Source organism: Anolis carolinensis, unplaced genomic scaffold (genome assembly GCF_035594765.1).
Source record: "Anolis carolinensis isolate JA03-04 unplaced genomic scaffold, rAnoCar3.1.pri scaffold_10, whole genome shotgun sequence".
NCBI classification, from domain to species: Eukaryota; Metazoa; Chordata; class Lepidosauria; order Squamata; family Dactyloidae; genus Anolis; species Anolis carolinensis.
In genome coordinates, this window is record NW_026943821.1 from 14,538,039 (window position 1) to 14,563,862 (window position 25,824).

At 40.8% G+C, this 25,824-nt stretch overlaps 1 protein-coding gene across 2 annotated transcripts in view; it reads left to right on the forward strand.

Moving 5' to 3' along the window:
- LOC100564538 (myelin-associated glycoprotein) overlaps positions 1-23,848 on the forward strand; it is a 30,994-nt gene extending 7,146 nt beyond the window's left edge. Inside the window, exons 1-9 of one of the 2 annotated variants that reach the window (XM_008117298.3) lie at positions 68-353; positions 3,524-3,674; positions 5,437-5,817; positions 8,784-9,077; positions 13,969-14,241; positions 17,896-18,186; positions 20,724-20,823; positions 21,134-21,335; positions 23,116-23,848. In XM_008117298.3, coding sequence (XP_008115505.2) covers positions 3,632-3,674; positions 5,437-5,817; positions 8,784-9,077; positions 13,969-14,241; positions 17,896-18,186; positions 20,724-20,823; positions 21,134-21,335; positions 23,116-23,259 — 1,728 coding nt within the window. In that variant the 5' untranslated portion in view covers positions 68-353; positions 3,524-3,631 and the 3' untranslated portion in view covers positions 23,260-23,848. Of the gene's footprint in view, positions 1-67; positions 354-3,523; positions 3,675-5,436; positions 5,818-8,783; positions 9,078-13,968; positions 14,242-17,895; positions 18,187-20,723; positions 20,824-21,133; positions 21,336-23,115 lie in introns of those variants that run through there. The other variant, XM_008117299.3, reaches the window with a different exon arrangement.
- The last annotated feature ends 1,976 nt before the right edge of the window (positions 23,849-25,824 follow it).

Consider the following 25,824-nt stretch of genomic DNA (forward strand, 5'->3'; position numbering starts at 1 on the left):
GAAAGTTCAAAGTGTGGGGAGGGGGGAAATCTCAACTGCATCCTTAATGAGTTAAAGCCAGTGCGCACAGATGTGGGCAGGGTTCTCAGCTCAGAAGGCGTGACTTCCATCAGTCCTTTAAAAAAAAAAGAAGTGAAATTGAGCAGTGTTTAGCCAGCAGGGTGTGAGCCTGGGTGAGCGACAGCGGCTTTAAATTGATGCGGACAGCGGCTTTGAATGCCCCTAGGTTACGCAGCTAGCTCTGTGCATTGCTAGAGAACGTGATGCACACTCCTTGGTGGTGCGGATGACAGCGGACGCTGCAATTGCTGCTGCTGACAGATCCTCGGCTCTTTGGGATGGCAACTGAACCAGTGAGAAAAGGGGATGTGGAGACTGATTGTGGGTGTGATGTGGGGGAAGTGGGGATTGAAAGAGAGGGATGGAGATGGGGTTGTTGGTTTTTGTTTAAATGCATGTAATGGTGATGATGGAGAACTAGAATGAGAGCTGGAGACCAGAAAGAGTTGTGCTCTGATGTTGCAGGCGACAATTAGCTCAGCCATGTTGAAGGTGACTGCTCAGTATTGGAGGGTCTGGTGCATGGTGTACATGGGGGCTAGGAGCTCCATTCTCTCTGTCTCTATCTTTATCTCTATATGAGTCAGGCCTTGGCTGGTTGCCAGCACCTTCGGGGGCCCATGTGCTTGATGGCTGGCTCATGCGCCTCTGGATGTCAAGCCCTTCTGTGTTCCAGCGAAAGCAAGTCAGTGAACTCTAGAGAAAATCTACTCTCAGGGGAGGCGGTTTTCAGGTTTGCAAACCAAGTGCCACCCAAAATTTGCAACTCTGCTTCCTGCACACTCACACCTTCCTTGGTCAATCTGCCTCCAATTGTACGAGGTTATCCAGAAAGTAGATTATGTTTTGGAATTAAAAATGAACAAAGTATAGGAAAAAACATATGCAGTTGAAAGCCACACCCAAATACCACTTCTCAACATAGTCGGCATTCAAATCTAGGCACTTATCATAGCAATGAATGAGCTTGGCAATTCCTTCCCCACAAATCTCTGCTGCTTTTTGGCAACGAGGCACAGCTGCGGGAAGAGGCGACCAACTGGTTAAGGATGCAAGCAGCAGAGTTTTGTGGAGAAGGAGTTGCCAAGCTTATTCATCACTATGATAAGTGCCTAGATTTGAATGCCGACTATGTTGAGAAGTGGTATTTGGGTGTGGCTTTCAACTTCATATGGTAAATGTTTTCTCCTATACTTTGTTCATTTTTAATTCCAAAACGTAACCTACTTTCTGGATAACCCTCGTATTTCTCTGTCTGGTATGGATTGTAAAGTGGCACATATGGAAACAAGCTGCGCACCCTGGAGTGGTATAGGTAATGGGAGCTTCATGCCATCAGTCCTGACTATTAGATATGTTGAATAAGACAACTGGAACTTGTATTCCATCAAAATCTGGAGGGCTACTTTTGCCCAGACAGCAGTATTGTTTCTATTGAAGGACCAAGTGATCCTTTGAGGTCTCTCATAGTATGGTTGTTTAGTGTTGCATCTGGAGCCCAGGGTTTGACTCATCACTCAGCTATGGCTTTCCATTGGGTGATCTTGGGTGCGTCATTCTCTCAGCTCAGAGGACGACAAAGCCAATCCCTCTCTATGCAAATCTTGTGATGGAGTTGCCCTAAGATGCAAATGACTTTAAAACATGCACCAGCAAAAATGGGATCTTGTACCTTTTTAGTTACTTATAGAATCATAAGAGTTGGAAAAGACCTTGTGGTCCATCCAGTCCAACCCCATTCTGCCAAGAAGGAGGAACATTGCACTCAAAGCACTCCCGACAGATGGCCATCCAGCTTCTGTTTAAAAGCCTCCAAAGAAGGAACCTGCACCACACTCTGGGGCATAGAGTTCCACTGCTGAACAGCTCTCTCTCACAGTGAGGAAGTTCTTCCTGATGTTCAGGTGGAATCTCCTTTCCTGTAGTTTGAAGCCATTGTTCTGTGTTGTAGTCTCCAGGGCAGGGTCTCCTCTCAGCCTTCTCTTCTGCAGGCTAAACAGGCCCAGCTCTTTAAGCCACTCCTCATAGGGCTTGTTCTCCAGACATTTGATCATTTCAGTCGCCTTCCCCTGGACACATTCCAGCTTGTCAACATCTCCCTTCAATTGTGGTGCCCAGAATTGTACACAGTATTCCTGGCGTGGTCTGATCAAAGCAGAATAGAGGGATAGCATGACTTCCCTGGATGTAGACACTATACTTCCATTTATGCAGGCAGAAATGTAAAAGGCACATCTATCTATGTCATGGCCTTTGATTCTCAACAGTTATGTTTCTGTTCCAAACAGCAGAATTTGTGGGTGAGGGATATTCTGAATCAGAACCTCAATGAGTGCTTTTAAAGTATTGTTATAAACTTTTCTTATCAGAATTTTAAATACAATAACTTACATTTTCAGTTCCTGGATTTGGGAAAAGGAGGCGCATAAATAAATCAAAACAATACATTGCAGTGAAAGAAATTCCATGCATATCCTCCAAGGTATCTTAGGTGAAAACTGGAACACGTATGGCCAAGTGATAGCAAAGTGTGGTCAAGATGGCAAAAATTATTATTGAGGAAGAACAGACAAGTTTTAAAAAATATTACTGGTTGAGTATCTCTTCTCTGTAATGTTTGGGACCAAAAGTGTTTTGGCTTTGAGTTTTTCCCCTCGTGGGATTTTACAATGCCTGTATTTTCATGCAAGTGCATAAGCTTGGAGTTAGGACCCAAATCTAAACTCAAAACATCATTCATGTTTCACATTATACACCCAATGCATTGAATCATCAGAAAGCAAAGGTGTCACTCTATCAGTCATTCAATTGGAGGATATTGAAGTACCGTATTTTGGATTCTGCATTTCCAGTTAAGGAATTCCCTTTCCATGTCTGTGCATTTCTAGAAAGTGAAAACCAGGCAAAGGAACCGGAGAGGATAATTATTGCCATCATGGCAATTTGGACATGTCTTAGCATATTAATTGTGCATTACATTTGCAATTGTATGCTTTTGTTTTCCGTTGAACAGTTGGCAATTTTTGCTTGGGAGACAGGGAATGAGGCTGAAGGTGGCCCAGATAATATTCCATGCTCTTGCAGTAAACCTTTTCCCCATTTCATCATACTACAGAGACTGTTGCACACAGCCTGATCCTTGCGTTTTGACATATTTATATTCAAGTAGTAAAATTAAAGGTGGGAGTAGTATGTTTTTTGGCTGGCAGGGTTCCTGCTTGAGTTTCAGCAACATTGACAGTGGCAGAAATCCAAGCTCTGGAGAGTTTCCTTTATAGCTATGGGTCCAAGTAGAGAAAAAGCTGCTATTTGTGCAAGATATGTATTGCCACAGTCTCTCATTTCTGTAGGTTTTATAGCATTTCAAACCAGTCTTCCATCATTCTCGTGAACCTGAAAGTTGATGCACACCCTGTGCCCCCCCTCCTTGTGAATTTCATTTGAATCTTCTTATTCCAACCAGTTTTCTGTCAGCTTGTTGTGGATGTCGGACAAGAAAAGTAGAAGGACCTCCCCTTTCCCCAAACCCTGACCCTCACACGGGTTTGCCATCCTCAAGGGACATCACATCATGAAACGCTCCAGCAACGCTCTTCAGCTGGCATTTTTCCTGGGTGAGTTTCTTAAGTTCCTTTAATAATAATAATAATAATAATAATAATAATATTAATTAATAATAATAATAATAATTATTATTATTATTATTTCCCCCCATCGGGTGCTGCCTTGTCGTTGGGAAGTGTCCGACGTGTGATCCAATTCAACAGCCAGCAGAGTGTCTGCTGTGGATTCATCTTGTGTTTCAAATAATAATACTGTATATACTCGAATATAAGTCAACCCGAATATAAGCCGAGGCATCTAATTTTACCACAAAAAACTGGGAAATCATTGACTCCAGTATAAGCCGAACGTGGGAAATTTCAGAAATAAAAATAGATACCAAAAATTACATTAATTGAGGCATCAGTAGGTTAAATGTTTCTGAATATTTACATCAAGCTCTAATTTAAGATAAGACTGTCTAACTCTGATTAAATCATTATTCTCATTTTCTATGTAAATGTGCTTAATGTATCCTTTTAATAATAATAGAGTAAAATAATACGTGTAATAATAATAATAAGATCAAAGTGAAATAATAAATGTAATTATTATTATTATTATTATTATTATTATTATTATTATTATTTGCCAACTGCAAAAGGCCACCCTACTGGGATCTGCACGCAACATCTGAAAATACATCACACAGTCCTAGACACTTGGAAAGTGTTCGACTTGTAATTTTGTGATATGAAATCCAGCATATCTATCTTGTTTGCTGTGTCATAAATAATAATAATAATAATAATAATAATAATAATAATAATAATAATAATAATAATGGGGCCCCTGGTGGCAAAGTGTGTTAAAGCACTGAGCTGCTGAACTTGCGGACCAAAAGGTCCCAGGTTCAAATCCCGGGAGCGGAATGAGCGCCCACTGTTAGCCCCAGCTTCTGCCAACCTAGCAGTTCGAAAACATGCAAATGTGAGTAGATCAATAGGTACCGCTCCAGCGGGAAGGTAATGGCACTCCATGCAATCATGCCGGCCACATGACCTTGGAGGTGTCTATGGACAACACCAGCTCTTTGGCTTAGAAATGGAGACAAGCACCAACCCCCAGAGTCGGTCACGACTGGACTTAACGTCAGGGGAAAACCTTTACCTTTACCTTTTGATAATAATAATAAAATTAGAGTAAAATAAATGTAGTAGTAGCAACAATAATAGATAGAATAATAAATGTAATAATAATAGAGTAAAATAATAAATATAATAATACCAATAATAATAGATAAAAATAATAAATGTATCATATATTCTCGAGTATAAGCAGACCCAAATATAAGCCAACCAGGATCCTCACCCAAGTATAAGCCGAGAGGGGCTTTTTTTAGTCCTAAAAAAAGGGCTGAAAAACTAGGCTTATACTCAAGTATATACAGTAATTATTTTATTTTATTACCCCTCCTCCATCTCCCCATGGGGACTCGGAGCAGCTTACATGGGAATGAGCCCGGTCAATACCATAGAATATAATCACATTAAAATACATACATGTCAAGTGTTGTGGAATCAGGGTGGAAATGTCCAAATTTGGGATAACGGTCATAAGCTGTCAAACTCTTGTGTCAAAATTTCCATGGCTTGAATGCTGTAAGGCTCGCCTGTCATAGATGTGGGCAAAACATCAGGAGAGGATGCTTCTAGAACATGGCCATAGAGCTCAGAAAACTTACAGCCACCCAGTGATTCCAGCCATGAAAACTTTGACAGCACATTTTCACTCAAGTTGATATTTCGCTCTTCCGCCCCTTCTTTTTTCCAGTACTTTTTCACAGCCCTGTCTCCCATGCCTGGACCTCCACGCTCCCGAGCACAATCCGGGCCCTCCAGGGCTCCTGCGTGGTCATTCCCTGCTCGTTCACCTACCCAGGTTCCCGGGATTCTTGGGGCGACAAATTCAGCGTGGCGTGGTACCAATACCGCTCGAGAGGCTACCCTGAGATCTACAACAGCAAGAGCCCAGAGACTGTTCTGCCTGAGTATCAGGGACGGACAGAAGTGCTGGGGGACCTGGAGATGAGCAACTGCACCCTCAGCATCAACCCTGTACGGAGCGAGGACTCCATGAGCTACTATGTCTGGATCAACCCTGACTCAGTCAAGCACCGGTTCTACGATGTCACAGTCCGAGTGGAAGTAGCAGGTGAGCGTGATCATCTTCTGTAATTAGTTTCTTCCTCCAATGAAGAAAATACTTTAAATTGATGAAATGATCAGGAGACTTTGACTATTTGTCTGTCTGTCTAGAACCAGTATGTGCTAGGCTAAAAGTCTGGAACACTAGACAAGGCCCATCTACACTACTTAGGGCCTTTTACCCTAGCACTCAAGACCTGGCTCTTTACTAGAGCTTTTAATCTATGTTAGTTTTATCAATATTTTTATGTATGTATTCTTATCCTTTACAATTTACAAGTAGAAGCCAACCTGAATAGAAGCCGGCCAGGACCCTCACTCGAGTATAAGCCGAGGGGAGCTTTTTCAGCCCTAAAAAAGGGCTGAAAAACTAGGCTTATACTCAAGTATATACAGTATATACATTATAATAATAATACACATTCTTTATATTCTGCTTTATCTCCCCGGAGGGACTCTCAGTGGATTACAGTACGCATATAAGGCAAACATTCAATGTCTTTTCCACAATGACATACAATACACAGACAAGGTAAAGGCCCATTTTCCATGCTGAAGAGTTTGTTTCCCATAGACATCTCTGGTCGTGTTTTGCCGGCATGTCTGCATGGGGTACCCATTTACTATTATATATAATACTAGCTGTGCCCGGCCACACGTTGCTGTGGCAAAGTGGTGGTGGTATTGGTTAAAAATTGTTGTGTAATTTTTATTTGACGTTATTTGTATTTTTTTAATTAATTTTATTGTAAGTTATCTTTTTATGTATTATATTTTATTATTTTCTTGTATTATTTTTAGTTATTTTCTGTTATTATGGTATTTTATTGTATTAATTTTTTTAGTGTTTTTAATTATTTTTTAATGTTTTTTATTATTTTTATTGAGTTTCTAGGAGATCAAGTTGGAGGAGCTTAGCCTTCTAACTGGCAGCAATTGGATAAAAGCCATTATTCCTCTCTCTCTAATTAGGACTTTATTTTTCTTTTCTTTTTGTTGTATCAACCTAGAGGCGTGGATGATGGGTTGTGTTGTCAAATTTCGAGGTTGGGGGGCCTGTAGTTTTGTTGTTTTGTGGGTCGCCGTGATGCCATCACTCTTTTATATATATAGATAATCTATATATATAAAAGGGTAATGAAATTTCGGCCTAAGACAAAACAGAAAAACTACACATCCCAGAAACACTAAACATGGCAGCACAACCCCTCATCCATGCCTCTACGTTCATACAACAAAAAGCTCCAGCTACTCCAGAAAACGACCAGGCTTTGAGACTGCAAGGCTATTCACTGCTATTCCACCTGACCAACGAAGGATTCCCATTAGCCACAGCAACGCATGGCCGGGCAAAGCTAGTATAATATAAAACTATTTCTTGGGGCTCCACCAGAAACCTTTGCTTCAAATAATAATAATAATAATAATAATAATAATAATAATAATAATAATAATAATAATAGACACAATGACATAGTATGACACAGCTAATAAGATAGGTATGCTGGATTTTGTAATTACAGTAGAGTCTCAGTTATCCAACATAAACGGGCCGGCAGAACGTTGAATAAGTGAATATGTTGGATAATAAGGAGAGATTAAGAAAAAGCCTATTAAACATCAAAATAGGTTATGATTTTACAAATTAAGCACCAAAACATCATGTTATACAACAAATTTGACAGAAAAAGTAGTTCATTACACATTAATGCTATGTAGTAATTACTGTATTTATGAATTTAGCACAAATATATCATGATATATTGAAAACATTGACTACAAAAATGCGTTGGATAATCCAGAATGTTGGATAAGTGAGACTGTACTGTATTATTATTATTATTATTATTATTATTATTATTATTATTATTATTTTATTATGACACAGCAAACAAGATAGATATGCTGGATTTCGTATCACAAAATCACAAGTCGAACACTTCCCAATTTCTAGGCACCCAATGTGCTGATCACCACCGGGACCACCTGCACTGGTTTCTGCCAGAGTCTTTGAAGTTCAGTCTTGAGGTCCTGATAGCGGCTGAGTTTTTCCTGTTGTTTTTTGTCAATGCGACTGTCACCTGGGATGGCAACATCAATGATCCAAACCTTTTTCTTTTCCACAACTGTGATGTCTGGTGTGTTGTGTTCCAGAACTTTGTCAGTCTGGATTCGGAAGTCCCACAGTATCTTTGCGTGCTCATTTTCCAATACTTTTTCAGGTTTGTGATCTGACCAGTTCTTTTCTGCTGGCAGGTGGTACTTGAGGCATAAGTTCCAATGGATCATTTGGGCCACATAGTTGTGCCTCTGTTTGTAGTCTGTGCAATTTTCTTACAGCAGCTGAGGATATGATCAATGGTTTCGTCAGCTTCCCTTGCACAGTCTGCATTTTGGGTCATCAGCTGATTTTTCAATCTTGGCCTTAATTGCATTTGTTCTGATGGCTTGCTCCTGGGCTACAAGGATCAGGCCTTCTGTCTCCTTCTGCAGGGTCCCTTATTATTATTATTATTATTATTATTATTATTATTATTATTATTATTATTATTATTGTGCAGTTTTCTGGCATTGTTTCTGCTGCTTCTGTGACTGTTCATTTGTATTTTGATTCTGTGCTTGCATGTATCATCCAAAAATACATCACACAGTCCTAAACACTTGGGAAGTGTTCGACTTGTGATTTTGTGATACGAAATCCAGCATATAGATCTCATTTGCTGTGTCATACTATGTCTCTGTGTCAATAATAATAATAACTACTTTATTTTTGATTCTCGCCTCCATCTTCCCAAAGAGAGTCAGGGCGGCTCACATGAGGACAAATCTAATCAACCTTGTTCCTCTTTCCAAGGAGAATTCTTGTACTTATAATAATTTCATGTCAGGCATAAATACAACAGGATGGTTTTTCTACTCAACTGTGTCTCCAAGACATCCACCCATGTCTTCTGTTTGATCTTCTGTTTGCAGACACCCCAAACCCACTGGAGTTGAGTGACCCGGGCTTGCTGACAGAAGGCGACCGCACTTTGGTTACCTGCTCCACCCTGCACACCTGTCCCTTAGCTCCGCCTACCCTTACCTGGAGTCTCGATGGATCCAAGGCTGTTACAATCCAGGAGCGCTTGGCAGGAGGATCCTGGAGAACAGAATCAAGATTTAGCTACACCCCTTCCCACAAGGACCATGGCAAATATCTGCAGTGTACGGCCACCTTTCCAAATCAGCAACAGTCTCGCAATGGGATCTACTTGGAGGTTAAATGTGAGTGTCTTACTGTGGGACTTCCAGATTGTGGGTAGAGGAAAGATTCAGTACAAGTATGGGTGCACTATCCCCAAAAGGTGGCACTCACTAAAATTTTATTGTTTTTGTGTGCCTTCAAGTAATTTCCAACATATACAGACTCTAAGGCACTGGTTTTCAACCATCCTAATGCTGTGACCCCTTAATACAGTTCCTCATGTTGTGGTGACCCCCAACCATAACATTATTTTTGTTGCTACTTCACAACTGTAATTTTGCTACTGTTATGAATCGTAATGTAAATATCTGATATGCAGAATGTATTTTCATTCACTGGACCAAATTTGGCACATATACGCCCAAATTACTGGTGGAGTTGAGGAAGAGGTTGATTTTGTCATTTGGGAGTTGTAGCTGCTAGGATTTATAGTTCACCTACAATCAAAGAGCATTCAGAACTCTACCAATGATGGAATTGAACTAAACTTGGCACACAAAACTCCCATGACGAACAGAAAATATTGGAAGGGTTTGGTGGGTACTGACTAGACATGTCCAAAAAATCGTTTTGAATCGTATATCGGAATTATTTCGGATTGTTCTCGCTTTTTGATACGCATTCCGAGACATTGTCTCACAGCGCAACCAGCAATGTAATTCGAACCATTGTTGGCCCATTCTCTAATTGTCTCTTAATGTTTCGTTAATTCCCCCCCCCCCATTTTTTAAAAATATATATTTTAAAAAATATTTTAAAAAATAATTTGTTTCTGCAACCTACCTTGAATGGGAGCTTAGCGCAGGCTAATATGGCTACTGCTCCCCAGCCAATCAGAAGCTTCCATGATGGATGCAAAGGTGGGGGTTAACATCCTCTGCGTCCACATGGAAGATTGCCATACAAGCCCAGTGTGTAGCGATTACGCATGCGCGTCCGCCATTTTAGAAACATTTAGAATCATTACGAATTTTCGGAAATATCCGAAATTTTTGGGTGAAAAAATCGGAAATACTTTCTATATCGAAGCGCCCCCTACTTTAGAAATGAGAATTGAAACATTTTTTTCATCGATTGGACATGCCTAGTACTGACCTCGAGTTTGGGAGCTGTAGTTCACCTATATCCAGAGAGCACTATGGACTCAAAACAGTGATGGATCTGGACCAAACTTGGCACGAATACTCAATATGCCGAAATGTGAACACTGGTGGAGTTTAGGGGAAATAAACCTTGACATTTGGGAGTTGTAGTTGCTGGGGTTTATAGTTCACCTACAATCAAAGAGCCCCTTGAACCTCACCAACGATAGAATTGGGCCAAACAGGTGGAAAGATCTTCAGTGTTCTCTGCAAAAGAAGTTCCTAAGACCATCAGAAATATGTGTTTTCCAACCCGCCCAGGGGTCCCGACCCCCAGGTTGAGAAATGCTGCTCTAAGGTGAACCTATCACTATGGCTGGATCTACACCGTCATACAATGCAGTTTAGTGGCAGCATAGATCCAGCCTGTGTTTTCTTGGCTGTTGTGGTAATCTCTGAGCGGTTAGACTCAATTTAACCCTCTCTGGGGGAGATTCCACCAAAATCAGCAGAGTAGCAAAAGCAAAGCTTTCAAATGCAACAGTTACTTACACGTGGCGAGCAAGAGAAGCCTTTGTCTGTTTAGGATTGCAATGGACTGCAGAGTCTCAGTAAAAGTTCAAAAAGTATTTATTCAGGTAAAAAGAACTCCATTGTAGATAGAAAGGCTTGGGAGCTGTCTAGTCTACTCTAGACTGGTTTCTAAGGAAAAATAAGAAAGGAAAAATAACAAACATCTAAATAGGTACATCTTGCCAGGAGAGATGGCGAGATGCTTCTTGTTAGCTAGAAGAACAAAGGGAGAAGAGTGAACCAAAATGGTTCCAACCTCATTGTCCAGTTTATTGGGGCCATAAAAGACATTCAAGTTAGTGTCCCTAAAGATTCACATTTCCACTAACTTCAAAGTAAGGGATGTGACGTAAACAGGATAGAGTGAAACACAGTAAAGCCTATCTAGGCATGCTTTGGAAACAGGGAAAGGATTCAATCAATCTGACTCTATCATCTATCTGACTACATTTAGGCTTGAGTAGTCCAGGGTGATTCCCAACATTGGCAACATTTGTTTCAAGTGGGTTTTCCATTGCCTTCCACTAAAGGTGAGAGCACGTATATTTCCCAGAGTCACCTTGGCTTTTTTAGCCAAGCAGGGAGTCAAACCTGGTCTCCCAGAGTCCTAGTCCAGCACTTAACAACTATAACACACTATCTGAAGCCCAGTTACTGTTTCTGTTATGACATTTTCTCTAATTTTCCCCCTCCATTTTTTTTCCTCCAAAGGGTTTGATGAGATGGGAAGCATAAACACGCAGAAGGGTTTTTGGGTGAAGTTCCATCCTCCTTCATCATTGAAATGGGTTCTAATACATTAGACTGCAGTATAGATTCTGATGCAAGAGATCCATGAAATATCACAAGAGTTATGTTTTTGTACAATGTGTTTCTCTATTGCTGTTATTAGTCTTTTTTCCCTGAAATCGAAGCTTAAAAAATGAGATGCACTTTACATTTGACGGAACCATAGATCTGGTGAAATGCAGTATGTGAGGAAGTAGCTACGCTTCAGAAGGCTTGAGTTAAGCATCAATGCATCTTCCTAGATACCCGAGGAAAAGGCCAGTCCTGTGTTCATAGGTTAATTCAGATATGTCTAAAAGATGTTACTCTGCTATTTCTTCTTTCTGCTCTATAAGCAGGCAGTTTTGCCTGAAAGAAAATCTGGGAGAATGTGAGTTCACAGAAAGAGACTGGCATAGCTTAGGACTCTGGGCCTGGGGCAGGAAGCATCGTCCTTACAACACCATGCTGTTATGCTGGGTTATACTGTTTGAAAATGACTTCAGCTGAACTCACATCAATAACTGTGATTCTGTATATTACACCTTTCTCACAGTTTAGTTGTAATAGCATGGTTTACACATTTATTTCCATTCATAGTAATGTCATTATCATTTCTCCATTTTACCTACCTTGTGCTTAGTGGTTGGTTTGCTTCTGTATATAGAGAGGGATTAGGGGAGTGCTAGTTGTACACAATGGTGGCACAGTGTGTTAAAGCGCTGAGCTGCTGAACTTGTGAACCAAAAGGTCCCAAGTTCAAATCCCGGGAGCGGAATGAGCACCCGCTGTTAGCCCCAGCTCCTGCCAACCTAGCAGTTCAAAAACATGCCAATGTGAGTAGATCAATAGGTACTGCTCCGGCAGGAAGGTAATGGCGCTCCATGCAGTCATGCCAGCCACATGACCTTGGAGGTGTCTATGGACAACGCCGGCTCTTCGGCTTAGAAATAGAGATGAGCACCAACCCCCAGTCAGTCACAACTGGACTTAACATCAGGGAAAGCCTTTACCTTTTACTAGCTTTAATAATATTATTATGACACATCATTTTGGAGAATCATTATTTATTTATTTATTTATTTACAGTGTTTATATTCTGCCCTTCTCACCCCGAAGGAGACTCAGGGTTATTGTACACATATAAGGCAAACATTCAGTGCCATATTACATAGAACAGAGACAGAGACAGACGCAGAGGCAATTTAAACCTTCTCCAGCTTCCAGCTTCCAGCTTCCAGCTTCCAGCTTCCTGAGGGTATGCTTGATTCCGGCCACAGGGGGAGCAGTTGCTTCATCATCCACTGCGACAGCAACTTCCTCATTCTAACAGAGGCTGGATGATTTTTATGGTGTCGTAAATTAGCCTCCCCGCATATAATTGGTACCTAAATTTCCTACTTGATAGATGCAACTATCTTTCAGGTTGCTTAGGTCAGCAACAAGCATAGGCTATTTTTTTATTTTTAATTGTCGGGTGCTCACCCTGACACGGCTGGCCTCAAACTCATGACTTCTTGGTCAAAGCCCGGACTGTGGCACAGGCTGGTGAGCAGCCAGCCAGCTGCAACAAATTACTCTGACCAAGAGGTCATGAGTTCGAGGCCAGCTCAGAGCCTATGTTTGTCTTGTCTTTGTTCTATGTTAAAGGCATTGAATGTTTGCCTTATATGTGTAATGTGATCCGCCCTGAGTCCCCTTCGGGTGAGAAGGGCGGAATATAAATACTGTAAATAAATAAATAAATAAAGTGATTTATTGCAGCTGGCTGCTAACCAGCCTGCGCCACAGCATACTCATCACTGTCTCTCATTGCAAGAAGTAGCCCAGCAAGGGAAACAGATCCCATCACTCATTGTGCCCTTGGTGGTGCGGTGGATTAAACCCCTGTGCCAGCAGGACTGATGACTTGAAAGTTGGGATGCTGACCTGAAGGTTGCCAATTCAAATCCAACTCGGGGAGAGCACGGATGAGCTCCTCTATCAGCTCCAGCTCCATGCGGGGACATGGGAGAAGCCTCCCACAAGGATGGTAAAAACATCCGGACGTCCCCTGGGCATCGTCATTGCAGACAGCCAATTCTCTCACACCAGAAACAACTTTCAGTTTCTCAAGTCACCCCAGATATGGAAAAAAAACCATCCAAGAATAGACACATGTCCAGACAAACTCGAAAGCATGAGAGAAGCCTCTCAAAAGGATTTAGACTTCATTATAAAATTAATTACATTTGTATTTTACATCTTTTGAATGAGCTCAAGAAAGTTGATCCACTTTTTTATCCTTGCAGCAGGCCTGTGAGACACGGCCGGCAAAGATAGGCTCAAGAAGTTTAATGGCTCACTGATTTCTTTCTCTCTGTGTTGAAAAAAGTCAACTGAACAGAACCAGTTTGTGTATATGTATATATCTGTGTGTCTGTGTATATATGCCAAGTTCCAGGTCAACACTCTAACTACTCTCTATACCTTTGCTTGTTTTTGCCAGATACTCCCAAAAATGCTGTTGTCTCTGTCGTGGGCAACCCAGTCCTGAAAGAAGGGGACACCGTCACCTTGCGTTGTAGCAGCCAAAGTAATCCGCCTGCGGTCAGTTACCGCTGGTTCAGTGGTCCACGCAAAGCACCGCTACGGGCAGCCGGTGTTGGAGCATTGGTGAAAGTGGCAGATATACGGAGGGACTCTGGCCCGTACCACTGTGTTGCGGAGAATGATGTGGGAATGGGAGAGGACTCACCACCCACCTACCTCACCGTGGAGTGTAAGGAGGCTTTTCTTTTGGATTGGTTTGATGATTGCTTCTTTGAAGGCAGGAGTGGGGATAATGGTGGTTTTATTTGGTGGTTTTACTTACCATTTCAAATCCAGGGAGCGGAGTGAGCACCCACTGTTAGCTCCAGCTTCTGCCAACCTAGCAATTTGAAAACATGCAAATGTGAGTAGATCCATAGGTACCGTTCCAGCGGGAAGGTAACAGCGCTCCATGCAGTCATGCCGGCCACATGACCTTGGAGGTGTCTATGGACAACGCTGGCTCTTCGGCTTAGAAATGGAGATGAGCACCAACCCCCAGAGTCAGACATGACTGGACTTAACGTCAGGGGAAACCTTTACCTTTACCTTTACTTAACATTATATTGCTGTTAAATGTTGGTTTGATCTGTGTAATGTTAAAGGTTTATTTATTTACAGTAGAGTCTCACTTATCCAAGCCTCGCTTATCCAAGCTTCTGGATTATCCAAGCCATTTTTGTAGTCAATGTTTTCAATTTATCGTGATATTTTGGTGCTAAATTCATAAATACAGTAATTAGAACATAACATTACTGCGTATTGAACTACTTTTTTCTGTCATGTTTAGCTTGGATAAGTGAGACTCTACTGTATTTCCAACATTTATACCCCACCCTTCTCACCCAAAATGCAATCATAAAAACAAAACAATATAAACAGATCTATTAATAACATTGTTAAAACACATTATAGAAACCTTAAAAAGGTATATATAATTAATTCCATTCATCCGAGATCCTCATGCTTCATCCTTAAATCAGGCCATGTCAACTTTGTCATTTACTCATCAAAAGCTTGGGCACATAACCATGTTTTCACCGCCCTTCTGAATCCCAGCAGGGTAGGTATGATGTTTTATTGTGAATGTAATTTATTCTGTTTATTGTGGAAATTTGGGCTTGGCCCCATGTTAGCGCCCAGAGTCCCTGTGGGGTGATGGAAGCGGGGTACAAAAATAAAGTTATTATTATTATTATTTGAAACACAACAAGATGATTCTACAGCAGACACTCTGCTGGCTGTTGAATTGGATCACACTACCCAAGTGTCTAGGACTGTATGATGTATCGGCGAATAATGCGTGCAGATCCCAGTAAGGTGGCCTTCTGCAGCTGGCAGGTGGTAATTTTGTCATCGCCGATTGTGTTCAAGTGCAGGCCAAGGTCTTTAGGCACTGCACCCAGTGTGCTCATCATCACTGGGACCACCTTGACTGGCTTGTGCCAGAGTCTTTGCAATTCGATCTTTAAGTCCTCATATCGTGTCAGCTTTTCCAGTTGTTTCTCTTCAATCCTGCTGTCCCCTGGGATTGCGACATCGACAATCCATACTTTGTTTTTTAACAAGATTGTGAGGTCAGGAGTATTGTGCTCCAAAACCCTTTCTGTCTGAATTCGGAAGTCCCAGAGTAGCTTGACATGTTCATTCTCTGTAACTTTTTCTGGCTTGTGATCCCACCAGTTCTTTGTTGCAGGCAGATGGTATTTGTGGCACAAGTTCTAATGAATCATCTGAGCAACTGTGTTATGCCTCTGCTTGTGCTGATTATTATTATTATTATTATTTATTATAATAATAATAATAATGTAGTCTGTGGGCCACATAGGTGGAGAAGCCTTCCAACTGGGGCCTTCCAAATATGTTGGACTACAGTGCCTATCATTCCCTGCAGATAGATCCAGAATGTGGTAGGGTTTGTAGCTGAACACGTTTGAAACGACCACATTAAAAAAGTTAAGTTTAGTTTAGATCGATTATGGAAACAACAAATGCTTACCGTATATACTCGAGTATAAGCCGATCCGAATATAAGCCGAGGCACCTAATTTTACCACAAATAAACTGGGAAAACATTGACTCAAGTATAAGCCGAGAGTGGTAAATTTCAGAAATAAAAACAGATACCAATAAAATTACATTAATTGAGGCATCAGCAGGTTAAATGTTTTAGAATATTTACATAAAGCTCAAATTTAAGATAAGACCGTCCAACTATGATTAAATCATTATTCTCATCTTCTTCAATGTAAATGTGATTATGTATCCTTTTAATAATCATAGTAAAGGTAAAGGTTTTCCCCTGACGTTAAGTCCAGTCGTGACCGACTCTGGGGGTTGGTGCTCATCTCCATTTCTAAGAGCCGGCATTGTCTGTAGACACCTCCAAGGTCATGTTGCCGGCATGACTGCATGGAGCACCATTACCTTCCCGCCGGAGCGGTACCTATTGATCTACTCACATTTGCATGTTTTCGAACTGCTAGGTTGGCAGGAGCTGGAGCTAACAGCGTATATCCATAGATATACGCTGTTATATATATATATATACTAGCTGTGGCGAAGTATGGTGGTATGGGAAATAAAGTATTGAGGAATTGGTGGTAGTTAAGGTAAAGGGTAAAGGTTTTAACTTACATTAAGTCCATTATAAATGGGTTATATAGCTGTGTGGAAGGGCCTTGAGTCTGCACTGCCATATAATCCAGTTAAAATCAGATAATCTGTATTTTATAGGCAGTGTGGAAGAGGCCTAAGTGAGGCCTAACTCTGCCTGTCCCCTGGGCTGAGTGGGTTGCTACCATGTTTCCCCGAAAATAAGAGAGTGTTTGATATTAATTTTTGCTCCCAAAGATGCACTAGGTCTTATTTTCAGGAGATATCTTATTTTTCCATGAAGAAGCATTCACATTTATTGTTGAACAAAAAAATGAACATTTATTATATACTGTACAGTAGTTGTCATCATAAACCAGCATAACCAAACAAACTGTGAATCCTATCAAGAATTTCTTGTTACTACCATTATTTCCAAGTACAACTGGTAGGTACATTTACCGATCCTGCATGCTCTGGTGTTCTCTTTGGCGGGCATGCTTCCAAACAAAAACTTTGCTAGGTCTTACTTTCAGGGGAGGCCTTATATTTAGCAATTCAGCAAAACCTCTACTAGGTCTTATTTTCTGGGGATGTCTTATTTTCGGGGAAACAGGGTAGGAGACCAAGTGGGCGGAGCATAGCCTTCTAACTGGCAGCAATTGGATAAAAACAATTATTCCTCTCCCTCTAATTAGGACTTTATTTTTCTTTTCTTTTTGTTGTATGAGCGTAGAGGCATGGATGAGGGGTTGTGCTGCCAAGTTTAGTGTTTTTGGGATGTGTAGTTTTGTTGTTTTGTCCTAGGCCGAAATTTCATTACCCATTTATATATATAGATATAATGTATATCCATAGATATACATTATTTAACCTACTAATGCCTCAATTAATGTAATTTTATTGGTAGCTATTTTTATTTTGAAATTTACCAGTAGCTGCTTCATTTCCCACCCTCGGCTTATACTCGGGTCAATAAGTTATCCCAGTTTTTTGTGGTAAAATTAGATGCCTATAAATTAGATGCTTATATTCGGGTCAGCTTATACTCAAGCATATACGGTAAGTCTCTGCCAGAGGGTTGCAATGCTGTCATTCAAGGAAATGCTATGTAATTAATCTAACCTTAAATCCCAGTATTCTAAAGGGTGGAAATTTGAAACCAATCTGTTATAATTGTGTGGTGTGGACCCTTTCAGGTTTAGTGTTTTGTTCTTTAAATCAAATAATATCTCTGGACTCACTGCAGATAAGCCTGTCATCCTGCCGCAAGGAAACTGCACTGTCTCAAGGACTGGCGAGACTGCCACCTGTTACTGTGTGGCGGAGGGAAACCCCTTACCTGGCATTGAGTGGCGTCTCCCCAACCGTACTGTTCCCGGGGAATTCAACAGCTCGGATCTACAGGCCGCCTCAGCCTCTTGGGGAGAAGCCATCATTGGGATGTTGCGAGGCTCCTCTTCCATACTGGTCAATGTCTCCTGCACAGCTGCCAACAAACATGGGCCCAGCTACCTAACCCTGCCAACGGTCCAGGCAGGTAAGCGGTGGCAGATAAATCAAGGCGAACCTGTGCTCTCTGACACTTTCTGGCAGGCGAGGCCTTTTTAAAAGACAGCTTGATCATTATTTATTTATCTATTTATTTATTTACAGTATTTATATTCCGCCCTTCTCACCCCGAAGGGGACTCAGGGCGGATCACATTATACACACATAGGGCAAACATTCAATGCCCATAAAGACATCAAACAGAGACCGAGACAGACAGACGCAGAGGCAATTTAACCTTCTTCTGAGGGGATGTTCAATTCTGGCCACAGGGGGGAGCAGCTGCTTCATCATCCACTCTGACGGCACTTCCTCATTCCAGGTCATAAATTAGTTAAACTTGCCTCCCCACTTTTATAAGTGGTACCTTATTTCCTACTTGATAGATGCAACTATCTTTCGGGTTGCTAGGTCAGCAACGAGCAGGGGCTATTTTTTATTTTTAATTGACAGGTGCTCACCCCACCACGGGCTGGCCTCGAACTCATGACCTTATGGTCAGAGTGATTTATTGCAGCTGCTCAACAGCCTGCGCCACAGCCCGGCCCCCTTATCCAAAAGGGATGCTCAACCTAGGGCCAGAAGTTTTGGATTTTTTAAAATTTTGGAATATGTAAGTATATATGATGATATCTCTTGGCAATGGGACCCAAGCGGAAACACGAAATTCATTTGTCTTTCATATACAGGGCGTTTGAAAAGGAACTCCCTAGTTTTAATGTATGACACATTAAAACTAGAGAGTTCTTTTTCAAACACCCTGTACTTCTTATGTGCAAAGGCTGAAGATACTTTTATACACAGTATTTATATCCAGGAAAGAAAAGTTTGTGTACATCGAACTATCAGAAAGCAAAAGCAACTACTACCGTGTTTCCCCAAAAATAAGACAGTGTCTTATATTAATTTTTGCTCCCAAAGATGCGCTAGGTCTTATTTTCAGGGGATGTCTTATTTTTCCATGAAGAAGAATTCACATTTATTCACATGCTTTGAATGCGATTTCCTGCTTCTTAGCGGGGGGTTGGACTGGATGGCCCATGAGGTCTCTTCCAACTCTACTATTCTATGATTCTATGATTCTATTGTTGAACAAAAAAAATGAACATTTATTATATACTGTACAGTAGTTGTCATCATAAACCAGCATGACCAGACAAACTGTGAATCCTATCAAGAATTTCTTGTTACTATCATTATTTCCATGTATATCACTCTATGGTACGTACATTAACTGATCCTGCATGCTCTGGTGTTCTGTTCGTTGGGCATGCTTCCAAACAAAAACTTTGCTAGGTCTTACTTTCGTGGGAGGCCTTATATTTAGCAATTCAGCAAAACCACTACTAGGTCTTATTTTCTGGGGATGTCTTATTTTAGGGGAAACAGGGTATCTCAATCACCTATTTGAATTTCCAGGTGAGGATATTCAACCTGTAACAGTTTTAAGTCCAATTGGACAAGAGACATTATCCGGTCCTGCCCTTTTGACATTGAATGGGGACAAATGTTTACATAAAATTGTATGATTTCCACCCCTTTCCATGTCTCCAACAAATTATTGCAAACTAAGAATGCAAATAATTCATCAGTCTTTTACAATCGTCAAATTTCCTAATTTTAAATAATATTTTATGTGTTTGTATACATTGTAGAAGGAGCCCCAGTGGCAAAGTGTATTAAAGCACTGAGCTGCTGAACTTGCAGACCGAAAGGTCCCAGGTTCAAATTCTGGGAGTGGAGTGAGCGCCCGCTGTTAGCTCCAGCTTCTGCCAACCTAGCAGTTCGAAAACATGCCAATGTGAGTAGATCAATAGGTACCGCTCCAGCGGGAAGGTAACAGCGCTCCATGCAGTTATGCCAATGGCCACATGACCTTGGAGGTGTCTACGGACAACGCCGGCTCTTCAGCTTAGAAATGGAGATGAGCACCAACTCCCAGAGTCACACATGATGGACTTATCGTCAGGGGAAACCTTTACCTTTATACATTGTAGGATTCCGGTATTTTATGGAGATGGGTGGGATAAAGTAGGTGGAAAGGATCCCTCTTGGTTGTATGTCCAATCTTGAACTATTGATTATGTCTACCTATAAGGCGGATCTCTACATTCTGTCCCTGAACAGCTTATAGAAACCTTATTCTTCTGCCTTGTATTCCAAACCTAGGGGAAAATCCTTCTTGTGAACTATATTTCCCTGAATCACCCCACCTACATGGACCAAATTGTGCTTATGGCTTTTTTCCTAACCCAGAGGTTTGCCATCTTTTTAATTTCCCACACCATGCTGTCATGCCATCATAGTGATGCCTTAGTCCCACTTTTGCTTCAGCCTTATCACATAATGGCATTGTTCTCCAGGCATTATTGCATAGGGTCATTGAAATTGTGTTTTCCTTTTCTTTACTGGTTGCATTTCTTCCTGTGCACTAGCTGTCCAAAACACACAATGTCCAATTTTTGTGTATTTATCATACTTTGAGACCACTGCGGCAAGGCTTGATTTTCTCTTTTTTTCCCCCAGTGGACATGAACTTTCTTCTCATGATATCAGGAGGTGCTGTTGGGGGCCTCCTCTTCCTTACCTTGATGGGGATTGTGGTCTACAAGATGGTGACCAGCAGGTGAGAAGACCAAAAGATCAATTCCATGCAGCCATATCAGTTTTATGTAGATGCTGGCTTTGATCGACATTGCTAAACCCAAAACAGAATTAAAATCTATTTTTCATTCCTATCCCATTCTTCAAAAATTAACTCTTTGGGAAGCTTTGTTCATGACACTTTGAGAGCCGGTCTAGAGTATTTCTTCTTATGCAAAGGATTGCTGTCAATGGTGCTGATTTTTTCTCTGAGTAATTGCCAATTTATTCTCTGCATCCCACCACAGTGGATATAGCAGCACTTATTTTATCTCCCCTTATTTTAATTCTAGGGAAAAGGAAGAAAAGCAAGAAGAAGAGGAGGAGGAAGAAGAAGATCCGGCACTATTTGTCACGGATGGAGCTCTGGAACAGAAGACATCTGCAAAAAAAGAGAAACCTGTCAAAAAAGAGAAACCATCCAAATCCAAGAAGGAAGAGCAACTCAACATGTACAGTAAGACCCAAAAAGGAGGGAATTCTGCTGGTGACAAGGTAAGAGGCAACCCTCAAGGTCTGTGGTTTCACTAGGGCTGCTTTCCCCAGTTTATTTAGACCAAGACCTCAGTAGTATCATCATCATCATCATCATCATCATCATCATTAAACTCTTGTGCTGGCAGGACTGCTGACCTGTTGGGGGTTCAAATTTGGGGAGGGTGGGTGAGCTCCCTCTATCAGCTCCAGCTTCCCACGTGGCGATATGAGAGAAGCCTCCCAAAAGGATGGTAAAACATCAAACATCTGGGCTTCCCCTGGGCAAGGTCCTTGCAGATAGCCAATTTTCTCCTGACATGAAAAAATATTATTATTATTATTATTATTATTATTATTATTATTATTATTATTTATTGACACAAAGACATAGTATCACACAGCAAATGAGATATATATGCTAGATTTCGTATCACAAAAGCCAAAAACTTCCCAAGCATTTAGGACTGTTTATTATTATTATTTTATTATGACACAGCAAACAAGATAGACATTCTGGATTTCGTATCACAAAACCACAAGTCGAACACTTCCCAAGTGTCTAGGACTGTGTGATGTATTTTCGGATGATGCGCGCAGATCCCAGCAGGGTGGCCTTTTGCAGTTGGCAGATTGTAATTTTGTCAATGTCTATTGTTTCCAAATGCCGGCTGAGATCTTTTGGCACGGCACCCAATGTGCCGATCACCACCGGGACCACCTGCACTGGTTTCTGCTATAGTCTTTGAAGTTCAATCTTGAGGTCCTGATAGCGGCTGAGTTTTTCCTGTTGTTTTTCGTCAATGCGACTGTCACCTGGGATGGCAACATCAATGATCCAAACCTTTTTTTTCCCCACAACTATGATGTCTGGTGTGTTGTGTTCCAGAACTTTGTCAGTCTGGATTCGGAAGTCCCACAATATCTTTGCGTGTTCATTTTCCAATACTTTTGCAGGTTTGTGATCCCACCAGTTCTTCTCTGCTGGGAGGTGGAACTTGAGGCTTATTATTATTATTATTATTATTGTTATTATTATTATTATTATTAAGTTATTGTTAATACCATATTGTTTTTGTTGACCCTACTTTTTCCACTTACAGAAAAAGTAGAGCTAGTCTACTGTTTTTCTTTGAAATACGGCAAATATTCAAAAACCTTTAACCTACTGATGCCTCAAAATGATTTCATTGGGATCTATTTTCATTTTAAAATTTACCAGTAACTGCTGCATTTTCCACCCTCGGGTTATATTCAAGTCAATAGGTTTCCCCAGTTTTTTTTTGTGGTAAAATTAGGTGCCTCGGCTTATATTAGGGTCGGCTTATACTAGAGTATATACAGTAATATACTTTATTTATATTCCACACTATCTCCTGAAGGGGACTCAGAGCGGATTACAGGTGCATATATGGAAAATGTTTAATGCCATTATACAATTGACAAAGACAGACAGTACATAAACAGAGGCAAGGCTTCTTGCTTTTCATCTCCGGCATCCGGGTGTGCTCGACTCAGCCATGGGAAGGTGCTGTTGTTTTATTTTCCACACTAAGGATCCTGTCGTCCGTGGATGCCTTTCCTTGTTGGATTTTTGCCAGCATGTTTTTCAGGGTGCCGTTTACTTCCCTGCCAAAGCGGTACTTATTTATCTACTTACATTTTTGTAAATAAATAAATACTTCCAACTGGAATACTGGGCTCTAGCACCCAAACCACTACATGTAATGAAGGCTATTTAAGTCTACTTGCTTACAAATCTGTCTTTTTTTTTTTCTCCCTGGCTCTCCCAATTTTTTAGGACCCAAGCACAGAAGCCTACGAGACCATGGAAATAATAGAGGATTATGAGAATTTATCAACGGGGGCGTCTGGAGGACTTTATGGGAACCTGAGCAATTGGCAAACCACCTCTGGCCCTGATCAGATCTACTCTAACGTGTGATCCAAGAAGGGAATGGACCAAAGAGTGTGTCTGAATCTCTTTCTATTTAACAAGTGCTTGTATAACTAGAATTAAAACTAGCTAGAGCAACAAGTGCAATCGGGCAGGAGAGATGGAGAAGTGTGGCGTCACATTAGGATACCTAAATAAATAAGCCTTTGGGGTTTCCACAGCCTAAAGGGTTAACTCACGGGATGCTCTAGGGGAGCATCATTAGAATAAAACCTTGGAATGCCCTGCTGCAGGAAGCAGTATTAATGTTAACTCCTGTCCGAGAGGGGATATTTCATGGGTGTAGTTTCCAAAGTATTGAAAGAAGATCTCTTGGCATTACCTCCTAAGACTCTTTCCTTCTGAGGATATATTATTGATCCTTACCCGCAAGGATGTATTATTTGCAAAGGGATAGTTAAAACGATGGTTGCCTTCCAGGACTGCCTGCGGAGGGAGATGCGGATGTGCTGTTTGAATCCCTTTCTTCTTTTGTACAACCAAACTCTTTCCTGCTGTGCCGAGCCCATTGTGTCAGTGGATTTTTTTTTTCTGTCAGACTTTCAAAGTATATGTCTATTTTTGTACTTTCAACACATCTTCCTGCTTGTATTACTGTGGTTATTTTGGATTCTGGATAACGATGGGGAGCATCGCACTGAGATATCTCTGGAATTTACTGACTTTAGGTAAACACTACATATACTTTCCTAACTAGATTCTTCCGTCTTGAATGGCTGCATAAGCTCCAGCAATCTAGCAGGTGCCAGGGCTATAGAAGTCTAGGATTTGTAGGGGGTTTTTTTGCCATCTCAGGAGTGACTTGAGAAACTTCAAGTCGCTTCTGGTATGAAAGAATTAGCCATCTCCAAGGACGTTGCCAGGGGACGCCCAGATGTTTGATATTTTATCATCCTAGGGGAGGCTTCTCTCATGTCCCTGCATGGGAAGCTAGAGCTAACAGATGGGAGCTTACCCCCACTTTCTGGATTCGAACCACTGACCTTTCAGTCAGCAGTCCTGCCGGCACAAGGGTTTAACCCAGGGGTCCTCAAACTTTTAAAGCAGAGGGCCGGTCCACAATCCTTCAGACTGTGGAGGGGCAGAATTATCATTTGGAAAAAAAACGAACAAATTCCTATGCATACTGCACATGTCTTATTTGTAATGCAAAACAACAACAACAATGAAAGAACAATACAATATTTAAAAATGAAAACAATTGTAACCAACATAAACCTATCAGGATTTCAATGGGAAGTGTGGGCCTGCTACTGGCCAATGAGATAGTCAAGTGAATTAGGATTGTTGTTGTTGTGTCCCTTCAAGTCATTTCAGACTTTGGGCGAGCCTAAGTCTAAAATTATTTATTTATTCATTTACTACATTTATTTATTACATTTATATCCCACCCTTCTCACCCTGAAGGGGACTCAGAGCAGCTGTATGTACATACAATATATTATATTATTAGCATAGCACAATATTAGCATTATATATTACTATATTGAACTATTCCACTATACTGTAATATTATATGTAATATATATCATATAATTAATATTATTATATGGTATTATTAGTATTATATTGTATAACATTATATTATTATAATACTATATGTATATACAATATATTATATTATTTAAAATGATATAAAAATATTATATTATAAAACTGAGGGCGGGGGCCAGGTAAATGACCTTGGAGAGCCTCATCCGGCCCCCGGGCCTTAGTTTGGGGACCCCTGGTTTAACCCATTGTGCCACCAGGAGCTCCATTATATCATGTTATATTACATTATATTTATTTTATTATTGTATTATATTATATTATATTATATTATATTATATTATATTATATTTGTATTGCCCTCCCCCTCCACTGCACCATCACCCGCCTCCAATGGGAATATGCCTGCAACATACACACAGAGTGATATTATCCTTAAACGCTATTATTATTATTATTATTATTATTATTATTATTATTATTATTATTATTATACAGTATGACACAGCAAACGAGAGATATATGCTGGATTTCTTATCACAAAATCACAAGTCGAACACTTCCCAAGTGTTTAGGACTGTGTGAAGTATTTTCGGATGATGCGTGCAGATCCCAGTAAGGTGGCCTTTTGCAATTACTATTATTATTGTTGTTGTTGTTGTTGTTGTTGTTGTTGTTGTTGTTGTTGTTGGCTCAACATAGTCTAACACAGCAAACAAGATAGATATGCTGGATTTCATATCACAAAATCACAAGTCGAACATTTCCCAAGTGTCTAGGACTGTGTGATGTATTTTCGGATGATGCAAGCAGATCCCAGTAGGGTGGCCTTTTGCAGTTGGCAAATCGTAATTTTGTCAATGTCTATTGTTTCCAAATGCCAGCTGAGATCTTTTGGCACGGCACCCAATGTGCCCATCACCACCGGGACCACCTGTACTGGTTTCAAGTAGAGTCTTTGCAGTTCAGTCTTGAGGTCCTGATCGCGGCTGAATTTTTCCTGTTGTTTTTCGTCAATGCGACTGTCACCAGGGATGGCAACATCTATTTATTAATAATAAT